General features: G+C 38.8%; 1 protein-coding gene across 2 annotated transcripts; it reads right to left on the bottom strand.

Annotated features, from left to right (window-relative positions):
• Positions 1-959: 959 nt before the first annotated feature.
• LOC111188515 (uncharacterized) lies at positions 960-16669 on the bottom strand. Of its 2 annotated transcripts, none has more exons than XM_049470491.1 (5): positions 16429-16669; positions 14709-14797; positions 13699-13977; positions 11179-11475; positions 960-1390 (listed from the first exon to the last, which is right to left on the bottom strand). In XM_049470491.1, the coding sequence occupies exons 2-5, from the start codon at positions 14764-14766 to the stop codon at positions 1122-1124; spliced, it is 903 nt and encodes a 300-aa protein (XP_049326448.1). In that variant the 5' UTR covers positions 14767-14797; positions 16429-16669; the 3' UTR covers positions 960-1121. The 2 variants fall into 2 exon arrangements, with proteins under 2 accessions (XP_049326448.1, XP_049326447.1); XM_049470490.1 differs by lacking the exon at positions 960-1390 and adding an exon at positions 9654-10679.
• Positions 16670-16909: the final 240 nt, after the last annotated feature.

The raw sequence follows: 16909 nt of genomic DNA, 5'->3' as shown, positions 1-16909 counted from the left end.
TTTGAGCACATTACAGACAGAAACCGCATTTATATACAGATCTGGACAAAAATTAAGACACCACTTCAGTTGTATACGTTTGAGTAAAATGAACATTGTTGTTTTATCCTATAAACTACAGACATTTCTCCCAAATTCCAAATAAAACTATTGTAATTTAGAGCATTTATTTGCAGTTTCTGACCTCAAATAATGCAAAGAAAACAAGTTCATATTCATAAAGTTTAAAGAGTTTAGAAATCAATATTTGGTGGAATAACCAAATCACAGTTTTAATCACAGTTTTCATGCATTTTGGCATCATGTTCTCCTCCACCAGTCTTTACACACTTTACACACTGCTTTTGGATAACTTTATGCAGCTTTACTCCTGGTGCAAAAATTCAAGCAGTTCAGTTTGGTTTGATGGCTTGTCATCATCCATCTTCCTCTTGATTATATTCCAGAGGTTTTCAATTTGATCAAATCAAAGAAACTGATCATTTTTATGTGGTCTTTTATTTTTTTTCAGAACTGTATATACTTTCATCACTAGAATATAAGTCAGGTCTGAAAGGGTTAAAAGAAACTGGAAAATTTTAAAAATGTACATGATATAATCAAATTGGTAGCATATTTTAACACAGACATGTGAATTAGATTTTTACTGTTTGTAAACAGTACTGGACTGGAACAGGTAAAGGCAGTAATATGGCTCTGAGAGCTAAAATAATTAGATAATAATTGATCAGTGCTTCCTAATCAAACAAGAATATGAAAAAAAAACATTATCTGATATCAGGTCTCACTTTAAAATAAATCATTTTATTTTATTAAATTACATTAAATCTCTATTTTTTAAATACAAGCAATTTGTAAAATAATTAATTACAAATAATAAGTATTTATTTTAGTATTTTTGTAACTGCATCTTTACACTGAGCCATTCTTCAAAACCTGGAAGAAAAGAGAACTCATACTTAAGCTGAATAACATTGTTTTATTTCTTAATAAATACAAACCCCATACCCATCCCAAAACATCATGAAAGTTCTCCTATGTCTCAATACTTTACAATTAACAATTTACACATTGAATTGAATTGTGAATTTTTAAAGACAGTGGATCTTTGCTGTGCAGCATTAGCTGGTGCGCTGTACAGTCAGAGGAACTCCATTTTCCATATCCTCTGGATGATTTCTGTGTGAGGAACTACTTCTTTTCAACTTCTTCACACATCTGTCCTTCAGATTAAAATCCTGTGGCATGACGCAAATTTTCAAAAACACCCAAAATCCAACAAGAACCAGAATCCCAATTATTAGAAATCCTGTAATTTGAAATCCCGTCCAGTATCCACTGTCTTTTCCTTCCTGATGGTCGTCCTCCACAGTCTCATTCTTCTCAACACCTGGAAACAAACAGAAAGATTCAGTCTGATAAGCCCACTTTACTCCTCAGATTTTTATAGATACTGGTCATACTGGTGAGACTATAGCAGGAGGTCTCTAAACTATCCAGTCCAAACTGAACAGGACTGTAGGATCAGTGTAGATACTGAAAGCAGTGGTGGGTTTAAAGCAGGGGTGTGTAATATTTCTGGGTGGTTGTGACTTCAGGTTTTCATTCCAATACAACAGCAGAAGCATCTTTTCAAAACCCAGCCATATCTGATTAATCAGTGGAATCAGGTTTATCTGCTGATAGTTTAGAGTGAAAACCTGCAGCCCTGCTGACCTTCTGAAGAAAATACTGTGTACACTGAATATAATCAGAGAATGCTCCCTTGTGCTCCTAATTATTGAAGTTCTGAGAAATAATCTATATAGATCTCTAAATTATCTTTAATTGTAGAGAATTGTATCAGAAAATCTTCATAAAATCTAACCACTTATCTGCTCACCTTTAACTCTGACCGACACGGTTCTGATCCGAGCTTCTCCTTTATGGAGCTCCAGCACGGTGTAAACTCCAGAGTCAGCCGTCCTCAGTCCTCTCAGCACCAGCGAGTTCTCAGACAGAACCAGCCTGTTCTCTTAGCCCGGCCCAGGCTGAACAGAACGTCCATCCACAGAGCACACCTGGACAGTGGTTTCATTTCCTCCATCAGTGCAGGTGAACATCAGCTTCACTGGATGCAGTGTTAGAAGATCCAGGGTCAGGGAACCTCCAGCTGATCCTTCAACAGAAGAGTTCTGACCTGCAGGAGAGACAGGAAGTGGAGATTTTACTACTTGGACCTTCACCACATACATCAGAACCTCTGGGACCGATCCACCACACAGATCTTTTCTCATCAGTGGTGGTGTTACAGTTATCCTGTTCCAATAAAGGATGGGGTAGATGATTCAATCTGCATGATTAATGGTGGATGGGCAGCAGTCTGAATCTCGAACTGAACAGTGGTTTACAGCATGAGCTCCTGAGCATCTATGTTTACATGCAGAGATGTTCCCCAATCTGACCTTTACTGCTGAGACACGCAAAAGTGATGCGCTGTTAACATATCAACCCACCAAAGTCAGAGCACACCAGGCTTCTAATGGGAATGACTAGTGACACACTATTTAAGAGAATTAGTTCATGTATTTTGCACATTTTAAACAGCGCAAAATGTATTTATCTACTGATCGCTAAAATAGGGCCCCAAGTCTTAAACAATCTAACGGATGGCAAAGTTTTTGGGCTGCCATCAATCAAACTAGTTGTTCCCAACTGTATACTCTAACGTGTTGTATTCCGATTGAGCTAATAGTTTGATTATTTACGTGTTACCTGGCTGCATGTAAACGTGTGGGTAATAAGCTTGTATATTGTTTCTCTTTTTTTTCTCATATTTCTCTCCTCATAACCGAAACAGCTCATGCAGGGGAGACCAGGAACACTTATAATATTATAAATTGCAATGTGTCAACTACTGAAACAATGTATTTAAGTAATTTTAGGAAATAAGTACAGGTTACAAGATTGATTTGAATACAGTACTCCATTTCCCTCATCCACTAGTTTATATAGACCTTTTACCTTATAAAACAGTGATTTTCGTAGCACTTGTTTGGATTCCTAGTCACAAAATACATCTGATAGAAAAGTACATTTTTTACATCAACTTTCTCTGGGAATTTCAAAACTGGCTCATATTTTGTGAGCAAGAAGTCCATCTGAGCATGTGCACAGTGAGTGTAATCACTATTGCTTATTCATAATTAGAGGGTTTGAAAGGTGTTACAACTGTCCCATCTTACAGCTATCCCGGATCTCCCCTAATAGCAGAACTACAGAACAAGAAGGACTTCATTAATCTCTAATATCTGTACCTTTGTGTATTAATGTAATAAAACACTCACAGTTAGGCTGGAGGTTCTGGAAGCAGATCTCCTTCCCATCACACCTGGTAGAATAAAAGCCCCTGGTTGAATAATTCACGTGAAGAACGTTGAGGAATCCCCGGTTCTGGAATCTTTCACAGCTAAACTCCAGTCCTTCTGTTCGGCCACACTCAGCCACTTTACTCCCCTCTCTCTCCCATGTGATCACACCTGGACAGGGGTGTGGACAGGTGAGATTGGCACCTTCATTCAGGTCCTTCCAGGTGGTCCGAATGTAGTTAGCCAGAACCTGCTGACCTGCAGAAGAAGGAGAACTTGTCAGATGTTTCTAAACTGGACACTAAGTGTGTTTAGTTTTTTACTAAGATGGAAGTCGTGAGTCACGAGACTGAGTCTGATCCACCGCATTTAATGTCACAAAAAAATTTGCCCTGTATTATCGGAAAAGGGCGGCGCTAAACCACACACACTTCCTGTTCTGTACTGTTTGGGGCGGACATAAAATCCTCGAGCTCCGCACTGTTTCACCGAACACTGTAATCACCGAACACCGCTGTGTTTGAGGGAACACTATTAAAGAGCTGCAGTTTCTTTACCTCAGTTCATTCAATGATCCATTCACCAGTAATTAATCTGAGTTCCAAACTTAACATCTCAAAGCCTCACTGTATACCTTCTATAAAGGTGGAACCAGCTTTAGAACCGCCTGATCTTTATAAAGTAGTAAAGTACAGTAGATCACTCCAGCCTTAGAACCTCTCAGAGAGATCTACTCTGATCTACTTCTGATCTACTCTCAGTGTTTAATAAAAGTAAAAAGAGTGAGGAGTGAAACTGACCGGTAATGAGCGCAGTGAGGACTGGGAGAACACAGGAGCAGAAGATGAGGAACTGCATGTCTGAGCAGAACGTGGAGAATCTGCAGAATCTACAGGTGAAACACAAGAAGACAAGACTGTTAGAGTTACTGACGCTACACTAATCCTCCTGTGATTTGAGAAAAAAGAGTGTACTCACCGTCCTGACTAAAGAAGATCCAGCGTCTGTCCCAGCGATCCTCATCACCTTCCAATCCATTTATTCACAAAAAGCCGCACTATTAATACGGGAGATAATCGGCCGCGCTGTTCGGGGGGCGGATCCAGAGATACTCGGGTCTCCGCGCTGTTGGAGGGGGCGGATCCAGAGATACTCGGTCTCCGCGCTGTTTGAGGGGGCGGATCCAGAGATACTCGGTCTCCGCGCTGTTTGAGGGGGCGGATCCAGAGATACTCGGGTCTCCGCGCAGTTTGAGGGGCGGATCCAGAGATATTCGGTCTCCGCGCAGTTTGGGGGCGGATCTAGAGATAGTCGGGACTCCACGTTGATTGGGGGCGGATCCAGAGATACTCGGTCTTCGCGCAATTTGGGGGCGGATCCAGAGATACTCGGGTCTCCGAGCTGTTGGAGGGGCGGATCCAGAGTTTCTCGGTCTCCGCGCTGTTTGGGGGCGGATCCAGAGATATTCGGTCTCCGCGCAGTTTGGGGGCGGATCTAGAGATAGTCGGGACTCCACGTTGATTGGGGGCGGATCCAGAGATACTCGGGCTGTATTCGGAATGGCATACTACATACTACTCGCGTACTAAATCTGCATAAAGCCAGTATGCAGTACGCAGTGTGTGACCAAACTGAGGATCTGTAGTGCACTACAGGTACCCGGATGGTGTACTACTCCGCTCCGATTCCGCAGTGTGCATGGGGAGCTATCTTCGCGGTGTACTGCATCCCAACATGCATTGCAACTGGCTTCTCCAGCTCACTTCAGAAAAAAACAAGATGGAGGCGAGTGCGAGAGATTTTTAAATTTGATAAATATATATATTTTTAAATTAAGGGAATTATTTTGGAAAGTATTGGCTCACCGCTGTCGAGCCCCCTCCGCTGCCGCGGCCGAGCGCTGTCCGCCGCCGGGACCCTCCGCTGCCGCGGCCGCGCGTTCTCCGCGGCGGGGACCCACCGCTGCCGCGACCGAGCGCTTTCCGCGGCCGGGACCCTCCGCTGCCGCGACCGAGCGCTTTCCGCGGCCGGGACCCTCCGCTGCCGCGACCGAGCGCTTTCCGCGGCCGGGACAGCGGAGGGTCTCGACAGCGGTGAGCCATTACTTTCCTTGATGCAGTAAATTATTCCCTGAGTTTTAATAAATTATTCTGTTACTTTAATAAAAAATTCCCTCAGTTTTAATAAATCGTTCTCTTTATTTAATAAATAATTACCTTTGTTTAATAAATCGTTCTGTTGATTTAATAAATAATTCCCTGTGTTTAAATACATATTTTTCTTTTAAATAAGGGAATTATTTGAATACAAATTAATAAAATTGTTTGATTTGTGTTGAGATTGTGTAAATATGAATGAGAGTTTGTTTAAAGGTTTTCTTCTTGTTGGTACTTACATAGATGAAAATAGTAATCTACTAAAATAAATAGAAAAACATATTTAAATATAACTGGAACATACTTGGGTTGTGGGGGCTGCTGCTAATTGGTTGTTAGAATTGGGTTAGCTGCTAAACTCTAAAATAAAAGCAGCAATTGCTGTTCTGGACAGTATGCAGATCTCATTAGTTTTAATAATGAAAAGGTAGGACATTTTTCATGTTCTTTCTGTTTACAACTCACTCTAAGGAATTCGGAGCACTACAGAGCACTGATTGGTGTGTCAGGGACCGTGTAGGGTACTACAATCAAAAGTGTTGCAGTACCGAATACTACATACTGGGCAGTGTGTAGTATGCAGTACATTCTAGTGCAGTATGCAGTACGCAGTATAGTAGTATGCCATTCCGAATACAGCCTCGGTCTTCGCGCAATTTGGGGGCGGATCCAGAGATACTCGGGTCTCCGAGCTGTTGGAGGGGCGGATCCAGAGTTTCTCGGTCTCCGCGCTGTTTGGGGGCGGATCCAGAGACAGTCGGGACTCCACGCTGATTGGGGGCGGATCCAAAGATACTCGGGTCTCCGCCCATCCAGAGATACTCGGGACTCCGCGCTGTTTAGGCGGCGGATCCAGAGATTGTCGGGGTGGAAAGCTGGACTCGCGCTGGGCGGTTGGAGCGTGTAAAGGTAGCAGACAGTGGGGGAAGCTGTTTGCTCCTGGTAAGATTTTTCAGTGTTTTTTTTTGCCTTTTATAGTTTAGGTTTTAAATAAGGCTGGACATTATTGAGATGAGTTATTGTAACTGTGGTCAGTGTTAAGTGAGTGTAATGCGCTGACCTACACTTTTTGATTATTTCTTTTTTAATATTAGAGCTTTTTTTGCTTCATTTGTAAAGAGCTCTCATTGGCATAATTTTACCATGATACAGTGATTTATGCTGTTCAAATATACTAGATATATCGACTGGAACTTGTACTGGGATCATGCTCTAATATGGTGCTTCTTTTTAATTTTGCTGCTAACTGCTGATAAAGTTACAACCTGAACATCCAGCCTCCTGACTCCTGAATTTTTCTTTACTCTTAGCATGTCTGTCACTGTGCTGACTTGATAGCATGATTTTACATTTTATTTCTTCGTTGTATTATTATTTTCTATATTTAAGCATTACAACCTAACAAAACACAGCTTTAAAATTTAATCACAATTAATACTAATAAAAGAACAATGGCTCACGATTTTGCCCAGAGGCTACATTTTGTTTTTATTAGCGCAATAACTGCAGTAGAATGCAAAATGTGTGAATTATTTTCTTTAAAATAAACAAATAGTTATTAAAACACTATTAAAGCATTTCAAATACCTTCTGTCAATAATTCCCAGCTAGATTTAATTTTATTTCAATTATTTCTTAATTATAATAAAGTATTATTAATTATTTCTTCATCTTAATTTCTCAATAACAAGAACTAGCAATTATGTAAAAATCTGTAAATACACACAGCAGTAGCTACTTTAGAATGCATTTACTTTACATATTGTACAACCATAAACCATCTAATATATACTGACCGGATATTCTTACATAAATGATGAAGAAAGAAACTACTGAATATGGGTGTGGTAACAGTACACACTCCTGTAACAGACAGGTGAACAGAAGATGAAATTTTGAGTAAAAGTTCTGACTAGACCCATGTTATTTTTAGTGCATCAGACAACAAAAATAAATCAATTTTGATTATTCATTATGCAACTGGCAATTATACAAAAAAGTAATGTAATTTCATATTTTTTTCATACTGCCTTAGATGTATTTTAAATAGAACTGTAAGAAAAAATATTTCTGCAAAAATTAAGTTATGTTTTTTAATTCAGATTCAGCTGAGTGCGCTCAATCTGCCCTTGAGGCAGAGCTCTGGGAAGACATGGAGAAGTGTTAGCTAGCAATGCAGCGTCAACCAGCAGCTCAGTTTCCTCTGCTGAGAAGCATTTGTTGGACACATCCAGGTAGCTGCACCGTTAAAATAGCAATCTTAAAGGGAATGATGAACAAGAGACACTCTGATTGATTTATTTCACATTACGCCCAAAATTAACCACACCATGATTAATTAAGATAATTATTAAGTTTAACAGTTCGCCTTTAGATCACTAAAATGGGGCCCTATATCATGTTTAAAACAGCATTTCCACTCTTCTTCAGGTCCTTTAGGCTGTGCTGTAAACTTAATGAAGGCAGTCTGGGATTTGTGGTGTTCTCTAAACCGGGAGAAAGGGGACTGACTCCTCCCCCTGCCTCTACTGTTCAATGTGACAAAACTAATGAATTACACATAGAAATAGACCTGAAGCTCACCTTTCCACTGCTAATAATACCAAAGACCATCCTTATTACCTCAGGTACTTTTGCTGTTTAAAACTTGAATACCTCAGCAAACTACCTCAGCATGTTTTTGAAGAACTGAGGGTTTGGTGGAGTCACTGTTTACTTGGTGAACTTTAACTGTGACGAGCACTGAACTGAACTGTTGTAGGCCAAGTGAGTTTATTTAACAGAATGAAAAGCTGTGGGTGAACGATTTCAGCCTGCATACAAACCAATGCTGGCGTTTCACGTAAAGCTGTGATAAGCTTCATTTAGGTTTAATTAAAACATATAAATCAAGTTTTTTTACACTGTTTACACTGCATTTTTTATGTTGTACTGGTGATCATATGAAAATGAACAGTGTTAATGTTTTTGTTGTGTAAATAAATGTCTACATTTTACGTTTTAAATATCTGTATGATGTGTTTGTTTGTGACTCATTTTTACAAACCTTTACAGGCAACAAATAAATATGGAACTAGAGCAAATTTCTATTATTTATTAATTTAAAACATTATTTAAATCATTTTAAAAATGCTTTTTTAAAAGGCCCAAACAGCCCAGAGTTTACGCCATTGGATCATTTTTTGTCCCTTATTCTTGCAGCACCAGTATTTGATTTAGTTTGTGCATGACCATCTGAGATAAAACTGATTTACTGAGTTCTCTCCTTTATAACTCCAGTTATAAAGTTTTTAAACTCCAGTTACAGTCCTGTGTTTTTTCCTCAGCTCTACAAGACTACAAATCAAACCCACAACCACCAGAGGGCACAACAGGACTAATAGTGTTTTATGGAACATTAAACTTTTCAGACATTTCTTCTTATTATTATTTTACATCACACAGATTATTTGTTCATCAGAATAGACATTTATTAGTAAAAACAGAAGGTTAGCCCCGCCCACTGCACTGTAAAAATAAAATCTGCTCACTGAGATAAAGCATGGTAGCATCCCAGCTAATGTGGCCGAGTAAACACCTTTTCCCATCATGTTATACGTTTTTTACTGCTCAATAATTTGTGACAATGTATATAAATATATATTAAAATGTGTGTGGAATAAAAAAAACAGATAAAAGATATATAATATATAAATAACAGTATTAAACAAATGCAACAAATTTTTAGAGTTCAGAAATCAATATTAGGTGGAATAATCCTGGTTTTTAATTACAGTTTTCATGCATCTTGGCATCATGTTCTCCTCCACCCGTCTTACACACTGCTTTTGGATAACTTTATGCCTTTACTCCTGGAGCAAAAATTCAAGCAGTTCAGCTTGGTTTGATGGCTTGTGATAATTCATCTTCCTCTTGATTATATTCCAGTGGTTTCCTTTTTGGTAAAATCAAAGAAACTCATAATTTTTAAGTGCTCTCTTATTTTTTTCAGAATTGTATATTCTTTCATCACTAGAATAAAATCAGGTCTGAAAGGGTTAAAAGAAACTGGCAAATAATAAAAATGTACATAATATAATCAAATTGGTAGCATATTGTAACACAGACATTTAACACAGACATATTTAATTACATATTTTTACTGTTTGTAAACAGTACTGGACTGGAACAGGTAAAGGCAGTAATATGGCTCTGAGAGCTAAAATAATTAGATTATAATTGACCAGTGCTTCCTAATCAAACAAGAATATGAAAAAAAAAAACATTATCCTATATCAGGTCTCACTTTAAATAATTCAATCATTTTTATTTTATTAAATTACAATAAATCTCAATTTTTAAACACAAGCAATTTGTAAAATAAGTATTTACATATAATAAGTATTTATTTCAGTATTTTTGTAACTGCATCTTTACACTGAGTCTTTCTTTAAAACCATACTTAAGCTGAATAACATTGTTTTATTTTTAAATAAATACAAACCCCATACCCATCCCAAAACATCATGTAAGCTCTCCTATGTCTTAATATTTTACAATTTTCCATTTTCAATTCAATTCAATGTGTAAATTAATGCTAGTACAAGAAATGTGTCAAAATTATTATTATTATTATTTTTTTCTCATTGGACAGTTCAGACGGTCAAATCGCAATTAGTTGCAGTCATACACGTTTAGACGTATTCTTTTTTAAGGGATGACTGATTTATAATCATAAAAATATTTTCTTGTAAGATAACAGAACATGTATTTATTTTTTTTTACATAGAAGATGTAAAAAATCTGATGTCATTTTATTTTTAAGGTGTAATCGTGTATAATGGTGTAAATGTGTTCCCAGGCTCTGATTGGGTCCTCCTAGTCAACGTCACACTAAAGACAGTGGATCTTTGCTGTGTGCAGCACTAGCTGGTGCGCTGTACAGTCAGAGGAACTCCATTTTCCACATCCTCTGGATGATTTCTGTGTGAGGAACTACTTCTTTTCAGCTTCTTCACACATCTGTCCTTCAGATTAAAATTGTGTGGCATGCCGCAAATTTTCAAAAACACCCAAATTCCAACAAGAACCAGAACTAGAATCCCAAATATCAGTGCTGCAGTTCCAAATCCCTTCCAGTATCCACTGTCTTTTCCTTCCTGATGGTCGTCCTCCACAGTCTCATTCATCTCAACACCTGGAAACAAACAGAAAGATTCAGTCTGATAAGCCAAACTTTACTCCTCAGATATTTTATAGATACTGGTCATACTGGTGAGACTATAGCAGGAGGTCTCTAAACTCTCCAGTCTAAACTGAACAGGACTGTAGGATCAGTGTAGATACTGAAAGCAGTGGTGGGTTTAAAGCAGGGGTGTGTAATATTTCTGGGTGGTTGTGACTTCAGGTTTTCATTCCAATACAACAGCAGGAGCATTTGTTCAAAAAACAGCCATATCTGATATATCTAATCAGTGGAATCAGGTATAGCTGCTGATAGTTTAGAGTGAAAACCTGCAGCCCTGCTGACCCTCTGAAGAAAATACTGTGTACACTGAATATAATCAGAGAATGCTCCCTTGTGCTCCTAATTATTGAAGTTCTGAGAAATAATCTATATAGATCTCAAAATAATCTCTAATTGTAGAGAATTGTATCAGAACATCTTCATGAAATCTAACCACTTATCTGCTCACCTTTAACTCTGACCGACACGGTTCTGATCAGAGGTTCTCCTTTATGGAGCTCCAGCACGGTGTAAACTCCAGAGTCAGCCGTCCTCAGTCCTCTCAGCACCAGCGAGTTCTCAGACAGAACCAGCCTGTTCTCGTAGCCCGGCCCAGGCTGAACAGAACGTCCATCCACAGAGCACACCTGGACAGTGGTTTCATTTCCTCCATCAGTGCAGGTGAACATCAGCTTCACTGGATGAAGTGTTAGAAGATCCAGGGTGAGGGAACCTCCAGCTGATTCTTCAGCAGAAGAGTTCTGACCTGCAGGAGAGACAGGAAGTGGAGATTTTACTACTCGGACCTTCACCACACCACATACATCAGAACCTCCGGGGCCGATCCACCACCCAGATAATGCCTCATCAGTGGTGGTGTTACAGTTACAGTATCCTGTTCCACTGAAGGATGGGGTAGATGATTCAATCTGCATGATTAATGATGGGTTAAAGTCTCCAGGGAGCTGTACTGCAGCATGTCCTGATTAAACTCAGTGACTTCAGGTTCAGATGTTGTTTCTCATTGTTTTTGTCGTGTTTGCCTCGTATTTCTCTCCTGAAAAAGCGAGACTGTTTCATGTATTTGCAGAAAAACTAAACCCAGTACCCAGTGTCTTTTCAGCTCTTTACAAGCTACCTCTCTGAAACTGATGCATTCTGTCTGTGTCATACCTGTCAAGTCTCCCGTTTTGGCCGGGAAACTACCGTATTTTACACCTCTTTCCCGCCGTCCTCCCGTATTAGTATTTTCCCGTAAATTTCCCGTATTATATTAAGATTAAAAAATATATATTATTGAGGAGATAGGGCACTGACCGCTCTGTGTCTCTTAACCAATCGTGGAGCCGGTTCAAGGAGAAAGTCCCGCCTTTCAGGAGAAACAGCCAATCAGCTTGCAAAGGAGAGTCAGTGTGGTGAAGCCCCTAGTCGCTGTGAGTTCAGGCAGCTAGTCGGAGCAGCTGATGTTAAAACAGATCTGGATATTCAGCGATTTTTCTTAAAAAAAGGTAACGGTAAGCTAATCATGTAAACTGTGATGAGATTTTTCTGATAGCTGCTTAAAAATACTCGTCTCCGAAATAAAACACACAGATTTAACCTTTAAAAATAAAAAAAATACAGCTTGTGACTCAGTTTAACTAGAAATGTGGAGAGGACCGAAATTAACTGAATTGATCAGGGGTGGAGTGATCAAAAGAAATAAGTATTAATAAAAAATTATTCATTGTGTAGACCCCTTAGGACTAATTTTTACTGATGGAATATATGTGGTCCATGTCCTTTTAGTAAAAGCTCATGATACTATTTTTAGGTCACATACAGTCATTTTGCAGAATTTGTGCACCCTTTGTTAAATTTTAAAACCATTAAATAAATAAAAAAATATATAATATAAAAGAGTGCATTTATCCCAAAAAAGACATGAAATCTTTTAAATATCTAGAAAAGGGTAATTAGGCAGTATTAAAAGAATGACATATGTAGGAATGTCCACAACATTTCAGATTCTGATAATCTAATTGTAGTGTGTAAGTGGTTCACATGTGGTTATTTTAGATTTTTTGTAAACCTGTTTTAAAATGTAAGAGATACTGAACCTTCGTTGGGCTGGTGGGACGGCTTTAAGCGGACAGAAGAAAATATCCCTTATTTTTAAATCTAAAACTTGACAGGTATGGTCTGTGTCCCTTCAAATTAATGTATATAATTATGCAATCGTGTATGTCTTAGTATAATGTAAGCTATGGCACATGCTGAGAAAAAACAAATTCCCTCTTTGAGGACAATAAAGAATCAATTTATATACAGTGTTATGAAAAAGTATTTGCCCCCCCCCCCACAGATTTCTTTTGTTTTTGCTTTTTTGTCATACTGATATTTTTCAATTATCAAACCAAATTTAATTTAAAAAATTTAAAATTATGATTTTATTTATTAAAGAAAAAAACTACCCAAACTAATCTAGCCCTGTATGAACTTGGTTGTGTCACTCTGCAATCTAGCAGTTGTTCGAGTTTTTCTCATCTCTGTGGAGGAATTTAGTTCCACTCTTCTTTACAGAATTATATTAATTCAGACACTAAAGAGGATTTTTCAGCATAAACGTCCTGTTTAAGATCACCCACAGCATCTCAATCAGACTTTAACTAGACCCTCCTAAACCTTCAGGTAGTTTTTATAATCCATTCAGAGGTGGATTTTTGTTTGTGGGCTTTGGGTCATTGTCCTGCTGCAGAACTCAGGTACTCCTGAGCGTGAGGTCACGAACAGATGGCCGTACATTCTCATTGGTTTGGATAGGCCTTTTCTCCATAATAAATGAAATCATCCTTTAACAAGTGCTTTCAATATTTACTCAGGTTATCTTTGTCTGATATTAAAGTTTGTTTTATAATCTGAAAAATGTAAGACAAATGCAAAAACAAAATACTTTTTCATGCCACTGTAATATCTGTACCTTTGTGTATTAATGTAATAAAACACTCACAGTTAGGCTGGAGGTTCTGGAAGCAGAGCTCCTTCCCATCACACCTGGTAGAATAAAAGCCCCTGGTTGAATAATTCACGTGAAGAATGTTGAGGAATCCCCGGTTCTGGAATCTTTCACATCTAAACTCCAGTCCTTCTTCTCGGCCACACTCGGCCACTTTACTCCCCTCCCTCTCCCATGTGATCACACCTGGACAGGGGTGTGGACAGGTGAGATTGGCAGCTTCATTCAGGTCCTTCCAGGTGGTTGGAACGGATTTAACCAGAACCTGCTGACCTGCAGAAGAAGGAGAAATTTAGTTACTGAGAACAGAAGTAACAGTGGAGATCACTACACATGTAGAACATTGTATTATAATTCATGTAAAATGTGTAAACCTTGTGGGAAAATGTTGTGTATATATTGCTTAGTTCTACATGCTGTAAACCAATTTCTACTTGTACGGACTGTAAAGAATACATGTGCTCCCAGTTTAGGTGCAGAAGATCATACCTAGCACCTTAATGTATTGACCATTTTATCAGAAACTCCTGCCAAGTAGATGCACATTCCAGCTTTAGAACTGATGTGGTGTCTATAGTAAAATGTAAAATAGCCTTAGCTCTCAAAAAACAAAACCTATTTAAAATAAATAAATAAAAGGTGTAGCCACATGGCTTGCACAGGCCTTAAATAGCACCAAACAGGAAGTGTTGTAATATCACCTCCTGCTATTTTGGAAGGAAACGCGATAAACAGTACCCATAAAATATTCCCATCGAGCACAGCCACACCTTGGTTATAAAGATGTACAACTTTATTTTACTTGAAAAACATTTGAATTAAAAATGTAAATAAACTATTGTATGATAGATTATTTCTTGTTTATATCAATGCTGGTTATGCTAATTTGTGCTGTAAAAATGTTTCAGTATAGAGCGTTTTGAGCTTAATGTGTATATGAATCATTTTTTTCTACAGAGATGGATCAGGTGGATCCTGTTAACAGAGTGAGGAGTGAAACTGACCAGTAATGCGCGCAGTGAGGACTGGGAGAACACAGGAGCAGAAGATGAGGAACTGCATGTCTGAGTAGAACGTGGAGAATCTGCAGAATCTACAGGTGAAACACAAGAACACACTGTTAGAGAGTTACTGACTCTACACTAATACTCCTGTGATTAAAATAGAGGACTAGTGTTTACTCACAGTGCTCCAATAAAAAAAACTGTAATTCTACACTACTTCATTTCAACAGAACAGTTAGCTAAAGAGTTTGGAGTGTACTACAACTGATTTAATAACCTTTCACCGCGAGCAGTATTAGAGGAGCAGTATTATTTAATATAATATATGTGTATGTAATAAATTGAAGCTGGAAGTTCAGTCAAACAAGGAATCAAGCAACAATTGATTCAACCTGACAGCATTCAGTGATGATAGAAAATAGTATCTGAGAGTCTTTTAAACCTAAATTTATACTGAATTTGTAAGAATTGAATTCCACATTTCACGGGTTTCCTCATTTGTGAGAATAAATAAAAAAATGAGAAGTTTATGTCTGTGCTACTCTATGTCTCCCTGCTTTGTACATCACTAAACACCACAGCAGACCAGATTCCTAAACCACAAAACCCCACTGTTTCTGACCCGCCCTGATTCTCCATATCCAAACTTACAATATGTAGAAGGACCAGGAGGGTGCACTGTTACTTTTCACAGTTTCCCGCTTTGCATCTGCCCGGTGGGCGGGGCTATCCCCCCTATATGCACAGATCTGATAGGCTGAGGAGTTTTTTGGGATATGTACAGAGTTTCCTAGCCCGCGAACACTGTACTTTAGAGTGTATAACACGCTCCGCCTATTCCATCTATGTAATGCTGCAGGACCGGAGCCCCCCAGTGGGCGTGGCTAAAGGGCGGAGCATGTGTCAATCATTTTCGACTGCAGCCAATCAGATACTACACTTTCGTTGTCAATCACTTTTTATTAAGCCAATCCTCAGACAGACCAAGCTGTGCATCATTTTTACGTAGCGCGATTTAAACTTCTGAACAGCGGTGAAGCTGAATGTGTATAAGTATTTACACAATACTACATTAACAGTTTAAACACATGTTTGTGCTACTGTAGTTAGTCCTGCCTATATGCAGCTCTTAAACAGAAGTAACTGAATGAAAACGATAGAAAAGCCCTGACTTTAGATATTTTTAAATCAAAGATTAAAATACTCGTTTTTCTGGAATGGCACTTTCGTGTTTTTTTTCCTTTATTGCAGTAATTACATTAAATCGTGTATGTGTGTGTGTGTGTGTGTATATATATATATATATATATATATATATATATATATATATATATATATATATATATATATATACACATAAATGTGTTTAAACTGTTAATGTAGTATTGTGTAAAATACTTATACACATTCAGCTTCACCGCTGTTCAGAAGTTTATATCGCGCTGCGTTTAACCGGCAGCACCGCAGTTCCCGCCTTCTTTTAACAGAACTGTTAAGGTGATTGGCTGCAGTAAAAAATGATGCACAGCTTGGTCTGTCTGATGATTGGCTTAATAAAAAGTGATTGACAACGAAAGTGTAGTATCTGATTGGCTGCAGTCGAAAATGATTGACACATGCTCCGCCCTTTAGCCACGCCCACTGGGGCTCCGGTCTACAGCATTACCCTTCTCGCCTATTCTGCTCCTTCCTAAATATCCTTAAAGTAAACGGTACTTACAGATCAGCCTGCTGGAGCCGGTAGTTCTAGCTGCTCTGCTCCGGGTTTCTGTCCGCAGTTGAAGGTCTTCGCTGGGTTGTAGCGGCTCCGGTTCTGGTTCTGCAGGATCTTGTTCAGGTGTGAAGATACGAAGCTGCTCTGCGCGGGACTGGAAGCGACTCATGGCTTTATTGGAGATGGAGTCGCGACCCCCGGAGAATACGAGGACCGGAGGGTCGGAAGCGATGAAGTCAGGAGGGTCGATGGGGTCGGAGTATCGGAGGCGAAGATTGGAGAATAAGTGGCCGTTTTCCAGACCGTCCGAGTGTGTATAGGACCGGGTTAACATTGGGAGGAACACATTTGCTACTATGAATCAAAGTCCAACCTATCCCCTATAACAGGGGTATTTAATTAGAGTTCAGTTCGGTCCAGTTAGAGAAAAATACGCCAGGCCGGACCGTCGCCATTTTTAACATGCGTTATGATTCAGTATTATATA

This window comes from Astyanax mexicanus, chromosome 22, assembly GCF_023375975.1.
Source record: "Astyanax mexicanus isolate ESR-SI-001 chromosome 22, AstMex3_surface, whole genome shotgun sequence".
Classification (NCBI taxonomy): domain Eukaryota; kingdom Metazoa; phylum Chordata; class Actinopteri; order Characiformes; family Acestrorhamphidae; genus Astyanax; species Astyanax mexicanus.
This window is presented reverse-complemented; position numbering and strand designations above follow the sequence as displayed.